This window comes from Pseudoliparis swirei, unplaced genomic scaffold (genome assembly GCF_029220125.1).
Source record: "Pseudoliparis swirei isolate HS2019 ecotype Mariana Trench unplaced genomic scaffold, NWPU_hadal_v1 hadal_37, whole genome shotgun sequence".
Lineage (NCBI taxonomy): Eukaryota > Metazoa > Chordata > Actinopteri > Perciformes > Liparidae > Pseudoliparis > Pseudoliparis swirei.
In genome coordinates this window covers 77,674-95,273 of record NW_026613273.1, presented here as the reverse complement: position 1 = coordinate 95,273, position 17,600 = coordinate 77,674, and the positions used below count along the sequence as shown (strand labels likewise).

The 17,600-nt window shown below is 42.6% G+C and overlaps 1 protein-coding gene across 1 annotated transcript in view; it reads right to left on the bottom strand.

The window, feature by feature from the left end:
* The window catches only part of LOC130191320 (neurexin-3a-like), a gene marked incomplete at its 3' end in the record, with an annotated part of 73,334 nt that overhangs the window by 14,959 nt on the left and 40,775 nt on the right, over positions 1–17,600 (bottom strand). The window contains 3 exon segments of the mRNA XM_056411014.1: positions 7,947–8,118; positions 8,715–8,896; positions 16,466–16,585. Of these exon segments, the coding sequence (XP_056266989.1) occupies positions 7,947–8,118; positions 8,715–8,896; positions 16,466–16,585 (474 nt within the window).

Here is a 17,600-nt window from a genome sequence, read left to right as displayed (position 1 = left end):
TCTCCGAGGTGCGACTGGTCGGACCTGCTGTGGTATGAATGCAGGCACCATCATTTTGGGGGAAGCTGTGTGGTTTTGAGACTTTGTGGTTCGACGAAGTACCATAACCTACTGAGGAACTATTTTTTTGTTTGTCACAATTATAGGTTCTTTGAAGAACTCTTTATGCAAATGTTTCTTCAGAGAACCCTGGTTTGAAAGGTTCTTTGTGGAACCAAAAGTGGTTCTTCTGTGGCATCACTCTGAAGAACAATTTTCGGTTCCAGATGGCACCTTCATTTTTCCGTGTAGGAGTCATTTATATTGTGTCTGCTTTCTCCTGTTTTGGTGGTTAGAAAGGGAGTTCAGTATTTTTTTAAATTATTTTTGTTATTGTCGGCCAGTTTGACCTCATGTTCTAGTTATTGTGGGGGTTTTGGTTTATTGTGTTGGCCTTAGAGACCCTGATGCCTTTTGCTTATGTTTTAGTTATTTTAACTTTCTGTTAATCCATAAACTGTGAATACATCTTCCTTACTGCTGCTTAAGTATTTAACCTGACTTATTGTTCGCCTCCTTTATTCCACCCTTGCCAAGGTTTCTTTAATACACATATAATATGCCCTGTGTATCCCTAGGTACCCTAGATAGGCCGTAACACCTTCCCAAACTGGTCCAACAACAACAACTGAAAGTGTGTGGCAATGAGTTTCCATTTGTTGTTGGTTTACCAAGCCACGCCACTCTGTCTCTTTCACCTGCTCTCCAATGTGATTTGATCCTCTGACCTGCCTTGCCCTATCATTCAAGTTGGTCTCAATAAATACCGTGGAACTGTCTTTTTGTCTTTGGTCTACACTCGGTTTCCCAGACATACTGTTACTGTTTTTTTCTGCCGGCAGCGCAATGTCTCTCAGATCTGCCACAGTTTTATGACGCCCCACGGGTCAAGGAAAAGTGACTCGTCAGCTGGGGAATTATACGGAGAAGCACAAAGCCGCTGCTGGGGCTATCTTGGCACCGTGGGATGGAGAAAGCTGCAAATGCAGGGCTTCATATTTCTCAGTCAGCCTCCTGTGTGTGGTTCTCAGGGTTTTTCCTGCATAGAGAAAATGTGGGCGCGCGCCTAAGCCGTTTTCCCGAACGTCTATGACAAATCCCGAGCGCCTAAGGCAAAAAAAAGTCTGCGATGGAAAAAAAAAAAAATGTGTTCATCACGTGCATGTCAGCGAATATGTTCTCAATAGGGATGCACCGATCTGATCGGTGCCGATCCATATCGGCCGATATTCCCATTATCGGTTTTGATCGGCGTTCTCAAAACGGCCGATCAAACTTGGCCGATCAGATGACCTAACATCTGCGAGAACTATCAGAGACGTTTCAATCGCAGCGAACTGCAACGGAGACAATGCGCCCGGCAAGGGCCGGCAGAGTGCAGAGGTCCACGAGGGGATCCTCACGCACCGAGCGGCGTCCCCGTCCCCCGAGTTGAATCACTGGGTCAACTCAGCCGACACTTACATGTCTGAGCCCCTAGAGACTGGTGTTCACGGTACACGCATTCGATTGGGAGCGAGCAAGGGTTTTGATAAAGTTAGCTTTACGTGACACAACATCCGGTTTTGCAAAGTTAGCGGAAAGAACCAGGTGAAACAACATCCGTTTTTCAAAATAAGATGTCGACAAATCATACACTAACATATAAAAGTAAACAATGAACTGATTTTGTATCTTTATAGATCGTTTCTGAGATTTAGCTTAAATTATTCTAACATTAAAACATTTTTACTGTACCAAGGAAGAGTTTATAAAAATAAGTCAGACTTTTGGATGTTAAAAAAAGTCCTGTAAATGGATTTCCCCAAGAGTTCCAGGAAATGAATGATGCAGATGTGTTCCATACATATCTGAAATCCCCTACACTGGCAATCAATCAATTTTAATGTATCAATTAGGACATTTTTCAAAGTAAAAGTCCTAAATGTTTAAAGAAATCGGTAATTTCTTTAATGTTTGAGGTGCTTTATATATGTATTTCCTCATAGTCCTAGGCAATAATGCTACACAATAAATAGAATGCTTCAATCGACACCGTGATCGGTGATCGGTATTATCGGATCGGCAGGTACTGATTTCAGTGATCGGTGATCGGAACCAAAAAACCTGATCGGTGCATCTCTAGTTCTCAATACTATGTTTCAAGTAGGCTACAGCCGAACCCTTGTTCTGTTTTGATCAAGAGTAATCGAGTTGATAAGCGTGTCTTCTTGTCTGATCAATACGCAACTGTGAGGTGCGCGAAAGGATAGAGAGAAATAGACCGTGCCCGCGCAGCGCGCCAAAACATTTTTTTGGGAGCACCGAAGACCCATTTTGACCGAGGAAAAACCTTGGTTCTGGATTGAACCACACACAAAGTGGCCGGGAAATAAAAGCCAAATAGTAGAATTTCTAATGTAATCGTAATAGGCATGCTGAGGCATTATTATTAGGGCTGGGCAACGATAAAAAAATGTAATCGGGATTAATCGCATGATTTCCCTGATTAATCGCGATTAATCGCATTTGTATACGCAAAATCCAATAATTAATTCAAAAGTAGTGTATAGCGCACTTCTATTTGAAATGTTCTGCCATATGAATGAAAGTGCAATAACATTTGTTGTCCCTGTTAGAGACACCAGAAAACACTTTCAGTGCAGTTTGTCAATTCCTAGAACTTGACACTTATTTTAAATGTACTGCCATATGAACTAAAGTGCCATAAAATCTGTCAGGACATTGTCAAACGCTGTTATGCAGAGACACTGTGACAGAATGCTGGAGACTGTGAGCGAAGCAGGGACATGATCACAAGGCAGTTGTCTCGCAGCAGCGATCATATTTGGTGAGGAAGTTCAAGAAGTGGACCAGTGAGGCTCTGGAGGATCTACGGGCGTGCTTGGACTGTACTGACTGGGATGTCTTCAGGACTGCTACCAACAGCCTGGATGAGTACACAGAGGCTGTAACTTCCTACATCAGCTTCTGTGAGGACAGCTGTATTCCATCCAGCTCCAGGGTGAGTTATAACAACGACAAACCCTGGTTCACAGCGGAGCTCAGGAAGCTAAGACTGCAGAAGGACCAGGCATTCAGGAGTGGGGACAAGGACCTGTACACAGAGTCAAAATACAGGTTTAGCAAGGCGGTGAGAGATGCTAAACGACTGTACTCTGAGAAACTGCAACAGCAGCTCTCAGCAAACGACTCTGCTTCTGTCTGGAGAGGGCTCAGGCAGATCACTAACTACAAGCCCAAATCACCCCACTCCATGAACAATGTGCTTCTGGCAGACGAGCTCAATGAGTTCTACTGCCGCTTTGAAAGACAATGGAGCAGTCCTGAGACAATGCCCCACAGCCCCATCAACAAGCCACAGACCATCAGCCCACCCTCCCCCAGCCCATCAGGGGCTCACACCTCTGGAGCACCCTCCATCAACTCAGCGACGACCCTCGTCATCCTGGAGAGAGCTGTCAACAGGCTGTTCAAAAAGCAGAACCCCCGCAAAGCAGCGGGCCCGGACTCCGTCTCCGCCTCCCCCCTGAAGCACTGTGCTGACCAGCTGTCTCCGGTGTTCACCGACATCTTCAACACCTCCTGGAGACATGCCACATTCCAGCCTGCTTCAAGGCCTCCACCATCATCCCGTCCCCAAAAACCCAAGATCACAGGACTCAATGACTACAGGCCCGTCGCCCTGACCTCTGTGGTCATGAAGTCCTTGAACGCTTGGTCCTGTCACACCTCAAGACCATCACCGACCCACTCCTGGACCCCTGCAGTTCGCCTACAGAGCCAACAGGTCTGCAGACGACACAGTCAACATGGCCCTTCACTACATCCTCCAGCATCTGGACTCCCCAGGAACCTACGCCAGGATCCTGTTTGTGGACTTCAGCTCTGCTTTCAATACAATCATCCCGTCCCTGCTGCAGGACAAGCTCTCCCAGCTGCACGTGCCCGACTCCACCTGCAGGTGGATCACAGACTTCCTGACCGACAGGAAGCAGCACGTGAGGCTGGGGAAACACGTCTCAGGCTCCCGGACCACCAGCACAGGTTCCCCCAAGGCTGTGTTCTTTCCCCTCTGCTGTTCTCCCTGTACACCAACAGCTGCACCTCCAGTCACCAGTCCGTCAAGCTCCTAAAGTTCGCGGATGACACCACCCTCATTGGGCTCATCTCTGGTGGGACGAGACCGCCTACAGGTGGGAGACTGACCACCTGGTGACCTGGTGCAGCCAGAACAACCTGGAGCTCAACGCTCTAAAGACAGTGGAGATGGTTGTGGATTTCAGGAGGAATGCAGCCCCACCCGCCCTCTCATCCTGTGTGACTCCCCCGTCGACGCTGTGGAGTCCGTCCGCTTCCTGGGCTCCATCATCACCCAGGACCTCAAGTGGGAGCTGAACATCGGCTCTATCACCAAGAAGGCCCAGCAGAGGATGTTCTTCCTGAGGCAGCTGAGGAAATTCAACCTGCCAGGAGAATGATGGTACAATTCTACACGGCCATCGTTGAGTCCATCATCTGCTCCTCCATCACCGACTGGCACCCTGCAGCCACAGCCAAAGACAAGTGCAGGCTGCAGAGCATCATCCGCTCGGCCGAGAGGGTTATCGGCTGCAATCTGCCTTCCCTCCAGGTCCTGTTCACTTCCAGGTCACTGAAGCGGGCCAGAAAGATTGTCGCTGACCCCTCCCACCCTGGACACTCCCTGTTCGAGTCCCTCCTCGGGAGGAGGCTGCGGTCCATCATGACAAAGACCACCCGCCACACCAAAAGTTTGTTCCCGTCGGCAGTCGGGCTCATCAATGGAACCCGGGACTGACTGACTGTCACCCCCAGGACTACCACCTCTTCTTCCACCTTCCTCTCTCCTCCTTCTTCCCGCTCCTTCCTCTTCCTCCCACTCCTCCTCCCTCCTCCTTCTTCTTCCCTCCTCCACACGTCACTTTAACATGCACTTTAACTTGAGGCCTCCTCCACACACATGCCACTTTATTTGCATGCACTTTAACTTAAACACACGCCACGCGTAACATACACTTTTAACTAAAACACACCACTTGAAGCACACACCCAAACACTTTCACATTATTTGTTGTCTTTCTGTCGTGTTGATTGTTGTTTGTTTGTCATGTCCAAATGTTGCACCTTCCACCAAAAAAAATTCCTCTGTAAACATTCCTGGCAATAAAACTGTTTCTGATTCTGATTCTGATTCTGATCTGTGCTCAGTGTGGTGACTTTATTTGACACATTCCACTGCTGTGCAACTTCAGTAAAGTGTCCCGCACACGTGTCAGCATAATGTCTCTCCTCTGTTTTCATCAGTCAGGGCATGTGAATGCAACGCCCACTTCTCATCAATATAATGCACAGTAACTCCGAGGTAATTGTGGTTACCGAGTGATGTCCAGTAGGGTGACCAGATTTGAGTTTGTGAAAAAGAGGACACTTCGTCTGGGGGCGGGGGGGTTTTGTGATATACATGCCTAAAAGGTGCCTAATATTTCTCGACTGAAATAATATTGGCATTATAATTATTATAACTATGAGGATTTTTTAGTTGCCTATTTTGTGGAGCCCCCTCAGGACTTTGTGCCCTACGCACAGCACGTAGTGCGTTATCGGAGCGGCGGCGCTAGTCGGAGTTTATAGCACAAACAACAATGAACTAGTGGAGGCGGCAAGGTGCTCCGTGTTGCCAGATTGGAAATAGTGAAGTATCGTACCAAAGGCTCAAAATGGTTGTATTTGGAGGATAATTATCGTGTATCTGGCAACCCTGAGATCGGTCGACCAATGACTGTTCTCTATACTGGGAGATACCATTTCCAAAACTTGTAAGGGGTAAATACTAGTTTATGAAAACCCAGAGAAACACAAATATCCGACGAAGCAAAATCCCGACGTTTTTGGAATCCCTGCCGGACGCATATTTTAGGTCTCAAAAGCAGGACATGTCCGGGGAAAGAGGACGTCTGGTCACCCTATGTCCAGTCACCCTATGTCCAGTTGTCCCCTGTGAGCAACACACTTTTACAATAATAAAATAAATAAAACCTGCGTTAACGCGCGATAAAATAATTGTCGGCGTTAATTATTGATGCGTTAACGCAAGATTAACGCGTTAACGTGCCCAGCCCTAATTATTATACAGCAAAGTTGAATGTCTGTGATGAGCTTCCGTCCCTTTATATATAAAAATGTTAAGACTAACTGGTTAACATTTTAACACCCAGAGCCCTCATCTTCTTGTCTGAGATTGATGGAAGTTAAAAAAATTATAAGATTGTTTTGCATAAATGTGTATCAAAAGCAACAATACATTTACATAGTAAAGGATGCGATAGTCGCAATATTTGCAATTTTCCCGCCCTATATTTTATTTATCGTCCTAATTTATAATTCTTTGTACATTTGTCATAGATGATTGATGTTGATCCTGTTTTAGTTGAGTTTAAGTTGTTTTTTGATAGTTGGATTATTTCAATCAAACTATTGTGTTTGTGTGCTCGGTGCCTCCTCTAGTTTCACTGGAAACTCTAAAGTGTTCCAGCTACAACTACTATGATAAAATAAAACTTGTGGAAACTGCTGTAGCTCTGTCAGCAGTTCATGACGAGGAGATGTATTTGAAGCTTGAAAAAGAGGATATGGCATGTGCGTGAATTCTACTTTTTTCGGCTGGGACAGGAACATAATGTCAAAAGACTGACGTATCTATAACACGGACACTGGGAGGGATTCTTTTTCCATCAGTATGATAGAATTATGACAAAGCCGTCCACACAACACTGAGACCCACAAAGGTTGTATTAGACTTGTGTCTGATGGTGGTCATTGTTTTTGTCCTGATGTGTGTGTAAGGTGTTGCAGTTACCCCCCACACACAAACACCCACACACTTTACTACCTGTGGTTTATATGCTCAAGTGAAATGTTGCTTACAACTGTATAACATCACTTCCAAATATTTGTTGCACAATGCCTTATGTTCCATGAACAAGGCCCCATGGAAATTGTATTATCCAAAATCCCATTTCATGAAGACAAGGAAGGTTGGATCGTCTAAAGCAGTGTACCCCAACCCCCGGGTCGGTTGGTACCGGACCGCACAGAAAGAATGAATATAAAAAATATTTGACATGTTTTCAATATTGGCAGGGATTTTGGAAGAGACTGAGGCTGAGCCATAATTCTCGCAGCTGGATGCACGATCAACTAGGTTTGCTTTTCAAAAGTTTGAGCATTACTTCCCAACCACAAAACACCCACAGACTGCGACAGAATGGATCTGAGACCCATTTGTGAACCAACTGGGTGAATATAGCCTATCCGTGAAAGGAGAAGATCAACGTCCTAATTGTTACCTCGTATTTATCCACCACTTGCACGAAACCGGTCCGCGACGCAAAAAAAGGTTGAGGACTGCTGCTCTAGAGTAGTCAAAGGAATACTTCACCCACACGATGTATATATTGCAGTTCCTGCTGGAGACCAGAATAGGTCCACATAGTTCAGAGATAACCTAATAACTCCTCAAACAGTTGCAAATCTGAGTGGTATAGCTGAGAACAAGTTAAGGCCGGAACATCAGCCTGTATGGACAGCTTTTTTTATAGGTCTTTTTCTTCCTCCCTTATACTGCACTGATATAATTAATTCATAGCACTGTTTACAAATATAGAAGCACTAGTTACATACAAAGTGAACAGAACATGTAATTGTTGTCGGTTTGAAGCCCATTGACCTTCTCAGCTCTTTAGTGACTTGATCCCATTATCTTATCATATATCACATATAACATATATTGACACACTTGTTGTATCAGATTTGTCAACAATTAGGAAAGCCAACACGCTGTACAGTAAAGATGTAAAATATAGATGATTGATTGATTAGTTGTGTACCTGTTGGGAAGTGTTCATTGATTGACCAGTTGTCCACCTGCAAGGTAGCATTGCCACCATTCCTGGTGAAGCGAACAACGTGATACTTCCCATCATTCACTGGGATACTGCTCTCCTGAACACTGATATCCACTGTGCCAATGTTGAATGTCACTCCAATTTTGCCTTGTTGCTGAAATTAGAAAACAAAATTAGTCATCTGTGTGTGTTGAATAGTACTGTTTCCTCACAGCAGGAGGTCCTGGGGTTTGATTCCCACATTGGATAACATGTTTTCATGGTGTCAGTGTGGGTTGTCTCAGAGTTCTCCGGATTAGATAAATTGATTACTTTAAATTGGTGTGAATGGATGTCTGTCTCTATGTTTCAGCACTGAGATTATAAAAAAAATGCAATTGATAAAAAGCAAGATATTCATAACTACATAATGAAGAGCTGTCGATAAAATAATTCATTTAAAAAACACATATATATATATATATAATTTAAGTGAATTCAAAACATTGTGTTCATCCTTAACTACTTCTCTGTGCTCTGCTACATTTCAGAATGTATGTTACTGAGATTCCATCCTTTCACTCTATTCATTCATCCTTGTGTCAATAAAAATTAAGTGCTAGATAAGAGAATTGGAGCATTTCGATTGTTTCATAACGGCTCTCAACAGGGTGGAGGAAATGCGAATGTAGCGGCAGCACACAATAAAACACAAAGGAAAGCAGAGACATTACTAAACACTTCAATGAGACCAGTAGTGTGAGAACTTACAATGTGCAGCATTAAATAGTCCCCCAGACCAGGCGCACTTTCAATCCTGACCAGGATGCCATCTTTCAGGGAGGTGCTGAAGCCGACAGTCAGCCTGTCCGTCCTGGTGCTCGGCCTCTCGTTAGCTGGCCACATGAAGGAGATGAGGCCTCCTCCTTTGCCAAAGATGTACGTCGTCCCGGCTGAATAGAGGAGGAGGAGGAAAATTAATAAGCCTGCTCAACTCTGAACTATTGTTATGAACTGATGTCCTGTAGTGGTAATGTGCTGTAACAGGTACAGAAAATAAATGAATACAAGAATAGCAGATATCAGAACACCAAAGAGATATGGAATATTATTATAAGAATATAAACTATAGTTAAACTTCCAATGTCCCACCATCCTGTAACTCAACAGCAATACTAAACAGGGGGTCAACATACATACTTTCTCGACTGATTACAAGTAACCAGAAATGTTCATAACTACAGCATTTCAGTTTAAAACAATCTTATCATGCATTTATTTCCCTAATGATTTTTAGGGAAAGTAACAAGTTTTAGATTACCAAATCACATTAGATTTTTTATATTAAAAGTGTTCAAAAGAGCACAATTACAAAGAATAGAAGCTCCATCACAATTCATCATACCCTCAGTCCCAATTGATCATCAAGCCAAGTCCTATAGTTCATGTTGAGACAAGAATACTGTACATGTTATAAAAACCACTGCATCTCTCTGTTTGTTTGTTGTCTCTTTGGTTTCCCCTCCCTGTCCTCTCTCTTCACTCTGACTTCTCTGTGCTCGACCGTCATCTGTCCTCTGACCTCTCTCTTTGTCTCCTTCCTTCCTTGGATGTTTAGATCTGTGTCCTTGAGGAAATGTGTCCTCTTGTCTCTCATGTGTGTTGGTCTCCTTTCTCCTATGGGTGTGAATCCTTTGCTTGATTATGCCTCTTGTTTAGTTTGTCCTCCCGGATCCAGGGTCGTTTGTAGGACTCAAAGAAAGGGGGGCTAAGCCCCAAGGGGCAGGGTAAGTCTGCACGCACAGTGCGCCATCATTTTATTTGAAAGGCTCCGGATATCTATTGTTTACGACAGCTCATAGAGTGGTTCAATAAGAAAGTGATTTTGCTCTGTAGTTTTGCTGCATTCAGTATATAATAATAACACAAGTGACAGAATGTCAGGGTCAAAGTGATATTTTATGCTCATTTGGACACTATCACTGAGATAAAGATGAACTAGTTCAGTGTCAAATATACCATTCAATGGAAAAAAATATAATAATAATATATATTGATGCAAATAATAGGGAGATGGTGATAGTTATTTATTGTGTTTTAAATTCGCTCGTTCAGACTCTCACTGAAGACAGTTTTTAAGTTTCCTTTTCATTTGCCTTAAGTAAAGCTAACTGTAAGCAGGTAACAATCGTTAATAACTGTTGATATATTATATATATACAATCACATTACGTAACTACCTGGATTTACAGGTCACTCCGTGCATCATTTACTTTTAGCTAACCTCATTGGCTGTAATCTTGGCTGTCTTTGAGAGACGCTACTTGGCAGAGAGAAAGCCAGCGCTGCAGCCTACCCAAGGTCCTAGTGCCCAGGGATTATATAGTTAAATATGATGATAGGCTATTGGATTGTAATTTGAAGGGGGAAACGCATAAAAACCAGAACGCACCCACATATGTAGCATGTTAGTGTTATAAATAACGTGTCCATGTGAGAAACAATAGTTTCATTTAATAACATCACAAAAAAATGACCTATCATCATTTTGTGATCCCTTATTTTCCATACTCTACGTTTCCTCTATGTTGGTCTATTCTACAAATGTGACCTCTGGTCTGACGGTCCAGAGAGGGACCGTCTCCTCTGTTGCTCTTCCTGAGAGTTCTCCTAATCTTTCTCCATGAAACGTTATTTCTGTGTATATTTTTTTTCTTTTCTGAATTGAGGGTCTAAGACTGTAGTGTGTGTTGCATGCTGAAAATAGCTGTACATTAAATCCCTACCCCTATCATCTTTAAACAAAGATTAAAGTGATTTTTTACACATGCACTGCTGAATACTTAGAAAATGTATAACAGACATTTGTGTATCATTGGAATAGTGTGCTTTGTAACACAGTAACTACAAGAGAGCTTCACTGTGTTGAGGGATATGCTTTTCATACACTCAGACACATGGATACACAGGACCGAAGGCGTTGGTGTATTCCACCTTCAGAGGGAAGTAACATCAACATGACTCGCCATCTGGGCAACCCCAGAGCCCCACGAGAACCGCACTGTCCACATTGAACCACACTGCAATGTGGACAGTACACATTGCAGTGCAGTGCAATGTGTACTGTGCACCACACTGCAATGTATACTATGCACATTGACCTGCACTGCAATGTGTACTGTGCACCACACTGTAATGTGTACTGTCCACATTGCACCATACTGCAATATGTACTGGGCATTGCATGAAACAGAATGTATCTCCATATTTCTTATTCCAATAAGAGAATGGCTCCATTTCATTCAGGTCTATGTTTATATACTATGGACATTATAAACTAGAATTTAACTTTTTGACCCAATTGTTGCTACATTAAAGGTTTCAAATGTTTGACCAAGTTATTTTATTGTACCAGCTTCCAATTTCAGTCCGGGAGGCAGACACAGTCACCTCATTTAAGAGTAGACTTAAGACTTTCCTCTTTGACAGAGCTTATAGTTAGGGCTGAATCAGGTTCACCTGGTCCAGCCCCTGGATATGCTGCTATAGGCTTATAGCTGCCGGGGGACGTTTTAGGATGCACTGAGCACCTATCTCCTCTTTTTTCTCTCCTTAGGGATGAATTTTCATCTCACACATTACTAACTCTGCTTTCTCCCCGGAGTCCTTTTGACTTCACGTCTCATAGGGTCATCGGACCCTATGAGACGGCATAGATCCTATCTGCCTGATAGATCATCGAGGTCTGGGTCGTGGAATTCCTGCTACCAACTATGCCACTGCCCTGTTGAGACTCCGCCCACTCCTCCTCTCTACCGCCATCTGCCTGATGGATCGTGGAGGTCTCCATCGTGGAATATGCCTACTATGAACTATTCATACACTCTGTCACATTCATTGAATGTGTTTTAACTCTCAATCTGTCCTTCTGTACACATTACATCTATTGCACCTGTCCATCCTGGAGAGGGATCCTCCTCTGTTGCTCTCCTGAAGGTTTCTTCCCTTTTTTCCCCCTGAAGGGTTATTTGGGAGTTTTTCCTGATCCGATGTGAGGTTTTGGGGCAGGGATGTCTATGTGTACAGATTGTAAAGCACTCCGAGACAAATTTGTAATTTGTGAAATTGGGCTATACAAATAAACTGAATTGAATTGAATGGAATTATTGGTGAATTATTAAAATAATAAAAATAATTAATTAAGATTAATTATTAAAATAATAAATAAAATGTGCACTCAATATATATATCCTGAGCTATATGTTATTCACGCTCATATATATATACATACAGTATATACAGGGGTGCACATAACTGGTACGCAGGTACGCATGCGTGAAGATAATCAACAATGCATAATGCCACTTGTCTTGCCAACTGGAGCCAGAGTCGAAGAAAAGACTTTTATCGGAAAAGTGGCTCCAAGATGTGCAGTGGCTTGAAGCGAACGATGAGCGTACTGAAAAGTGATGCAAGATTTGCCGCTCACATCCACATCTAGCAGACAAAACAGGTGCGTTTTATAAAGGCTCAAAGAATTTCAACCATCCTTTATTTGACAAACATGAAAAGAGCAAGGAGCACATGAATGTGGCGCAAGCCATTGCTAATAAACAAGCTAGCCGAGAGGAAATGTTCAGTCGCCCACTCGCCAGATAGCGAGACACGCTGAATGAAGAACAGCGGCAAGCTCTGTTCAATATGTTTCTCCTCGCCTTCCATAAAGCTCAACACGCACGTCCCATGTCTTCCCATTCTGAGGATGTTCCTTTACTGAAGCGGCTCGGAGTAAATGTCGGAGGTGCATATCATTCATGGATCATGCAGAGCATCGCTCACACCATCAGTGGGGAGTTGCGAGCCAAGTTGCAGTCTGTTGATTTTTGGGGGCTGCTTTTTGATGGATCTGAGGACACCACAAAAACTGAGCAGGAAATCGTTTACATTGTGTCTGTGTCCAACAACGGAGAGTTTACCTCAGACTTTCTTGGACTGATTGAACTGGGTGCTGACCGAACCACGAAAAGGCCAAAACAGACGGACTTGTGAGACTTCTCCAGGATACAGGCGTGGATGACTGGACAACTAAGGTGGTCGCTGTGTGCACACGTCGCTGTCAACGTCGGTATGTACAACGGCGTTGTACCAAAACTCCGGCAACTTGCTGCAGTTGCAGACTCCTTTGTGCACATTCTGTGCACCACACACACTGGGGAATTGCGCAAAATCAGCTGTTCGCAACGTTCCTTACTGTGAGACATGTAATCGCTCTGTGGGCAAGCTGCTGCAGTTTTATTTACAGAAAGGTGGAGCAAAAACAACTGCTGCACTGAAGAAGCTGTGTGAAGAAAATGGGATCTCCATTGTGAAACTGGGTAAGTTTCATAATATCAGATGGTCTGCATGGAGGCATGAAACACTGTTACAAATACCAAGACTATTGCCAGCCATTATAATGCACATGGCTCTGAGTGATACCAGTGATACCAGTGACTTGCAGCATATCTGCAGAGCGTTTTCAGTGCTTTCTGTCAAACATGATTGACATTGGCAACATTTGAAGACCACATCCAATAGGTTTCAGAAGGAAATGCAAGACCTCTATAGTTTTGGAAACACAATAGTTTGCAGCATTCTCAAGAAACAGAACTTGACAAAGAAACAACTTGACAAAGACAACACTGTGACTGAATGGATGTGTTAAAGCAGGCAGGAAAATGCCTGGGAGCCTCTTCTGTGTATGACTTGGTCCAAATAGTAAATACAAGTAACCCAGATGCGGACTCCAACATCAACAAGGTGGTTAAGCTGTCTCTTACACTGCCTTTAAGCAGTGCATCTTGTGAGAGAGGATTCTCACATCTCAACATAATAAAAGTACAGATCTCGTCCGTCACATGCTCGTCTCTCAGCCCTGATGCACAAAGCAGACCACAGAGACATTTGACCCAAAGCAAGCTGTTGACCTGTGGATGAAGACAACTAATCGGAGAATCAACCAAGGACAGGGAGGTGCATCTGCAGCCAGCATCTTCATCATCTCCCATGCAGGAAGCTGAAGCAGAGGACAGTGGGGGCGACACTGAGGAGGACAGTGAGGAAGACTGCACTTATTAAGACCACGCTACCTATGGAGTGAGAACCAAACACCATCTCCCGGTACTCATATGAGTAACTCACTGAAAAAGTTATGTGCACCCCTGTATATATATATATATATACATACTTGCTACAGGTGGGAGACTTGATTTGCTAACATAATTCCATGTAAGATAGTCGTCTATCCTCAGTGATCCCTTAAATAATGATGAAATATCTATTACTATTGCTCTACTGATTTATGCTATAGGTGTAAGTTATGCATGATTCCAATAATTTCAAGCATTTGTAACATCAAAATCACTGAATGTGCGCATGACCTGTTTAAACAGTGAGGAGACACACGAGGTGAGGCAGCTGTGCCTCATCTCAGACTTTTTGTCATCACTGTGAGCCTCCATGAAGGGGGCGCGCTAGATCCCACGGGTCGGGTTTATGTCAAACAGTACCTCTGCCTCCAGGAAGGGGACATGCTAGAGCCCACAGGGTGGGTGTTTATGTCAAACAGTACCTCAGTCTGTATTGAATGTTATCAGACATCTTCTGTTTACATAGATTGTGGTTATCTGGATCAAGGTCCATGCCTACTAGTCGTTATTAATAATTTGTTGTCATATTCATTGAATTCACGATTCAAGATATGTTATTGTCATATGCACCTTTAACAGACTGTTACTCCTTACAATGAAACACTTACTTTGCTCGGTCCTGCTTCCACACAATAACTAAAGGCAAAAATATAATTTTAATTAAATATACAAAAATAGGTTTCTGCTAATAGTTGATGTCAAGACACAGAAATGTGAGCACAGCATTGCTAAATCAGTTTCACTGAGTGTCTAAGGTTTGCATTGTTGCAAATATTGCAAGTATGGTAGTGTGACATGAAGTCACAAAAGCAGTCGTTCACAGGTCAGTGATGAGTGTATGTGTATGTGTGTGTGTGTGTGTGTGTGTGTGTGTGTGTGTATGTGTGTGAGAGAGAGGGAGAGGGGGGGGGGGGTGTATTGTGTATAAACTGTTTTTCAGTCTGGACTTCAGACTCCTGTAGCGAGTAACTGGATCCAGATCCATTGTACAATCATAATGTGACTTGCCAAAGAAATTCAATGACCGGCCAATAAGTCACTTCGACCCGAACAAGTAACAAGAAGGATGTGGTAATGTACAAGCTAGGCGAGTAAACAAGTCCAGATGTTTTGGGGTTAACATGCTGGAATCTGATTGGTGGAAAGTGACTAATTCAGATTCAAGGATTCTGGTTTTGGGTAAGCAATTAACTTGCCCGAACCCGAATCCTGTCTCTCCATCTCTTCATTTGCCACACTTGAAGCTTCATTGTTTTTATAATTTAACCTAAGAAATACTGTATGTATTTATATGTCTATAGACTCTGCAATTTTTTAAAATATATATATGATTAAAAAAAATTAACTAATTACTCGCACATTTTGAAATTCATTAATCGCGATGAAAAGTTTTTTTTCCTTCTTTTTAAAGACAAAACTTCACACAGAGCTGTGTTTTCAAAGAGGCTCCTATATAAAGTGCCACGAGGTATTTAATATCGTGGATGATAAATTGTTCCTTCAGTGAAACATCCAGATTAGTGAAGAAAAAAGAAGTATATTTGAGACACCATTGGTCCTGTCATCTTTAACATTGAACAACACAACAGCAGAACAAGTGGCCTTGGTAAACTGACTGACATTCAAATATGTCACGTTAACCCTCTGGAGTCTGGGCTCATTTTCTCCATTTTACAAAAAAATTTAAATTCCCTTTTAAAGGCTTTTGCATATGACACATACCCATGTGGTATACATCAAACATTCCAGAACAATCTCAGCTCTCTATATAATGAGGCACAATTATCCTCGCGCCGTGTCCTCTGGCATCTCTGACTGACAGGTTGCTAATGAGCCTAACCTGTGAGGTGGGTCGGTCCTTTGTGATTTACTGAGTGTTCATTGGTTGTTTTTTTCGCAAAATGTTGACAGACAAACGGATTGACAAATCATGGTGAAGGGTTTCGTGTGACGAGTTCTTTCCGCGCCACGTCATCCGACACGTCGCCCCTCTATTCCTCTGTGGATCGGAGGAGCAGACGGGAGGAAGGAGCGGAGGAGGAAACCCGACTGATTCATCCACGAGTTTAAACTTATTGCTGCTCCGTATTTTCGCGGAGAAATAATTGTTTTAAAAACGGAAACAGTGTCAAACCGCACTGCCGCGGTTTGACACTCAGAGGAGTGTAAAAACTTCAACGCACACCGGAAGTAAACAAAGTTGCGTTAATTGCGGTAAAATATTTTAGTGCGTTAATCGCGGCCAAATTAATCGCATAGATTAACGCGTTAACGCTAACAGCCCTAATATATATATATATAATTAATATATATAATAGTAAGATCAGTACTCACGGTCATTGCACTGTGTTCCAGTGTAGGAGGTCATGGAGCAGTCACAGGTGTAGTTCTCCCACTGCTGGATACAAATACCCATGTTGGCACAGGAGTCCTCTTGACAGGTGGTGCTCGGACCTGTAGACATGCAGCCAACCACATCCCAAGAAACATACACACACATACAGAGAGAGAGAATTGGCTGTGATACATAATCATAATCATTACATTTATGAGTGAAATGAACCCAGAGCCTACTTTAAACTTTAAATGGTTTAGAGCTCCGATAGCAAATTTTTCACCCACAGCCAGCCCCTCATGGCTGATTCTTAGTGAGATATGTGTGGAGATTGGCTCTTCCAAATATGGAATTATATGAATATAGCCTTTGAAATTAATGAACTAGTATGGCACTGAAACAATTATTAAACTAAATCTGCGGCCGTAAAAATACACCATCTTGGTTAATACATGTATTTATCATCACAAATGGAAAACCAATCTGCATGAGGAAGAGTAACCAATATTCTGGGGCTTTCTCAAAACAAAAAAGGCTGGTCCTCCGTTTAGAATAAGCCTCTCATCTGTTTAGGGACTATGGTTGGTAAAAGGAATACATGTTGTCAAAGATCTCTTCAGATATTGCTCATTTTGATCACTCAATGACCTTAAAGAACAATGTAATGTAAATGAGAAGTATGTACAATTAGGAAACTGGAATAAGGGGTCAGTGTTTAAACTGAAAAGAGAAATAATATGTATAAGATTTAGAGTTTCTAAATGCTTCCTGTGCCTCATTATTTAGAAAAATATTTTTGAAAAACTCAACTGTGTGAAGGCCTGAGACTGATATGGCGAAAGGATATTGGCAATAAGATTAGGGAAGCTGTATGGCAAGATAATATATATATATATATATATATATATATATGTATATATGTACACATCACACATCATACATCATATATATGACGAGGGATGCAAGTTTATCCATTACAACATTTTACAAAGATTTCATTTTACACCCATGAAACTTCAAAGTGGTCTTTATGTAAGATAGTAAATGTTGAAAATGTAACAAAGAAATAGGCACGTTTTTATTCACGTTCGTTATGTCTTTTTGAAAGGTGGTACTGAAACTAGAAATGTGGCT